Source organism: Cebus imitator, unplaced genomic scaffold, assembly GCF_001604975.1.
Source record: "Cebus imitator isolate Cc_AM_T3 unplaced genomic scaffold, Cebus_imitator-1.0 Scaffold197, whole genome shotgun sequence".
Taxonomy (NCBI): Eukaryota; Metazoa; Chordata; class Mammalia; order Primates; family Cebidae; genus Cebus; species Cebus imitator.
In genome coordinates this window covers 1,781,836-1,784,128 of record NW_016107512.1, presented here as the reverse complement: position 1 = coordinate 1,784,128, position 2,293 = coordinate 1,781,836, and the positions used below count along the sequence as shown (strand labels likewise).

The window sequence follows — 2,293 nt, the reverse complement described above, 5'->3', positions numbered from 1 at the left end:
AAAAAAAAAAAAAAAAAAAAAAAATTATGACAGGCCACGTTTGGTGGCTCCTGCCTATAATCCCAACACTTTGGAAGGCCAAGGCAGGAAGATTACTTGAGGTCAGGATCCAGCCTGGGCAAGAGTGATATCCCATCACATGTACACAAAAAAAATTTTAACAGTTGAAATTATCTGAGTATGATTTATATGGCTCTCAGTAAACTTACTGAGTTCGATAATTTGAAAATATTTTATGTGGAAGTTTTATACAATTTCAGTAAAGATATAATGTTTTTTCATGAAGCTTCATGTTGGTATTGCCCCTCCTTACTCTAGTGTGCTGTGCAAATTTTTCTCATTTTCTGCTTGTGCCACAGTGTTAAGCACCGTTCTCTGGCAGAGAATGGGCCAGTTCCCAGTACTGAAAACTGAGCTACCCTGACCTGAATCATATCCCCGACTGTTCTGAACCACAGGCCGAATCCGGGTACATGGTATTGGCGGGGGCCACAGGCAGCGTTATCGAATGATTGACTTTCTGCGTTTCCGGCCTGAGGAGACCGACTCAGGACCTTTTGAGGAGAAGGTTATCCAAGTCCGCTATGATCCCTGTAGGCAAGTTTGGGATATGGGACGATGATAGGATGGTCTGAATAACTGCATAGCTTCTCAGAGGATGTGGGCTTCCAAGATGGTCTGTTTACCTGTCCCTCACTCTAATCAGGTCAGCAGACATAGCTCTGGTTGCTGGGGGCAGCCGGAAACGCTGGATCATCGCAACAGAAAACATGCAGGCTGGAGATAGAATCTTGAACTCTAACCACATAGGCCGAATGGCAGGTGAGAGATGGCTACCAGATGTGTGGGCTGGAGGCAGCAAAGGTTTTATTGCTAATGAAATCCTGTCTTTTAGTTGCTGCTCGGGAAGGGGATGCGCATCCTCTTGGGTCTTTGCCTGTGGGGACCCTCATCAACAACGTGGAAAGTGAGCCAGGCCGGGGTGCCCAGTATATCCGGGCTGCAGGTATGGGGAAGGGAGTTACCTGGGTCCTAGAGTTTGGAAAGGCAAGGAGAGTCTGAACCTACGGTTCTGCATCTGGAACTGGAAGAGAAAATCAAGGAAAAAACAAGAAACATGAGGATGAAGATGTGCGTGTGTTTTGACTTAAAACATAGCATGTATCCTTTGTGTATCTGCTCCTAAAGAGCAAAGCAAGGGCAACATGTGGGGTATGTCCCCTGTGACCCTCAATATCCTTGTTTCGTGGAGGGGGTCAAATTGGCTTCTTTCCCCAGGGACATGTGGTGTGCTACTGCGGAAGGTGAATGGCACAGCCGTTATCCAGCTACCCTCTAAGAGGCAGATGCAGGTGTGTATGGGTATGGGTGGGAGGGGTCAGCAAAGGAGGAATTTTTGGAATGTAACTTTCCTGTCTGGGTTAGGTCCCAGGTGTTTTATGATGCAAGGAACTGCCTTGAGCTGAGTCTGTCCTTTTCTGCCATATGACAGGTGTGCTTTATCAGATTGGCATCATAACTAATTTTTTTTTTTTTTTTTTTTTCAAGACAGAGTCCTGCTCTGTCACCCAGGCTGGAGTGCAGTGGGGCAATCTCGGCTCACTGCAACCTCCACCCCCCAGGTTCAGTCTGTTCTCCTGCCTCAGCCTCCCAAGTAGCTGGGACTATAGGCACGAACCACCACACTTGGCTAATTTTTTAAATTTAATTTTATTTTGAGATGGAGTTTCACCCTTGTTGCCCAGGCTGGAGTGCAATGGCATGATCTCGGTTCACCGAAACCTCCACCTCCCAGGTTCAAGCGATTCTCCTGCCACAGCCTCCTGAGTAGCTGGAATTATAGGCATGGGCAACCACGCCTGGCTAATTTTGTATTTTTAGTAGAGACAGGGTTTCTCCATGTTGGTCAGGCTGGTCTCAAATTGCCAACCTCAGGTGATCCACCCGCCTCGGCCTCTCAGAGTGTTGGGATTACAGGCGTGAGCCACGGCGCCTGGCCAATTTTTGTATTTCTAGTAGAGACCGGGTTTCGTCATGTTGGCCAGGCTGGTCTCAAACTCCTGACCTCTTCATCTGCCCACCTCAACCTCCCAAAGTGCTAGGATTACAGGGCTGAGCCACCGTGCCTGGCCCTAACTGATTTTTTTGAGACAGGGTTTCTATTGCTTGAGTACAGTGGCACAATCATAGCTCACTGCAGCCTCAAACTCCTGGGTTCAAGCAGTCCTTCTGCCTCAGCCCCCCAAGTAACTGGGACTACAGGCACACACCACTACACCCAGCTAATTTTCAT

General features: G+C 47.9%; 1 protein-coding gene across 6 annotated transcripts in view; it reads left to right on the top strand.

Annotated features, from left to right (window-relative positions):
- MRPL2 (mitochondrial ribosomal protein L2) overlaps positions 1–2,293 on the top strand; it is a 6,212-nt gene that overhangs the window by 2,893 nt on the left and 1,026 nt on the right. For all 6 annotated transcript variants that reach the window (XM_017547335.2, XM_037745311.1, XM_037745312.1 and 3 more), the window contains exons 3-6: positions 459–597; positions 707–822; positions 896–1,006; positions 1,279–1,352. In XM_017547335.2, coding sequence (XP_017402824.1) covers positions 459–597; positions 707–822; positions 896–1,006; positions 1,279–1,352 — 440 coding nt within the window. The remainder of the gene's footprint in view (positions 1–458; positions 598–706; positions 823–895; positions 1,007–1,278; positions 1,353–2,293) is intronic.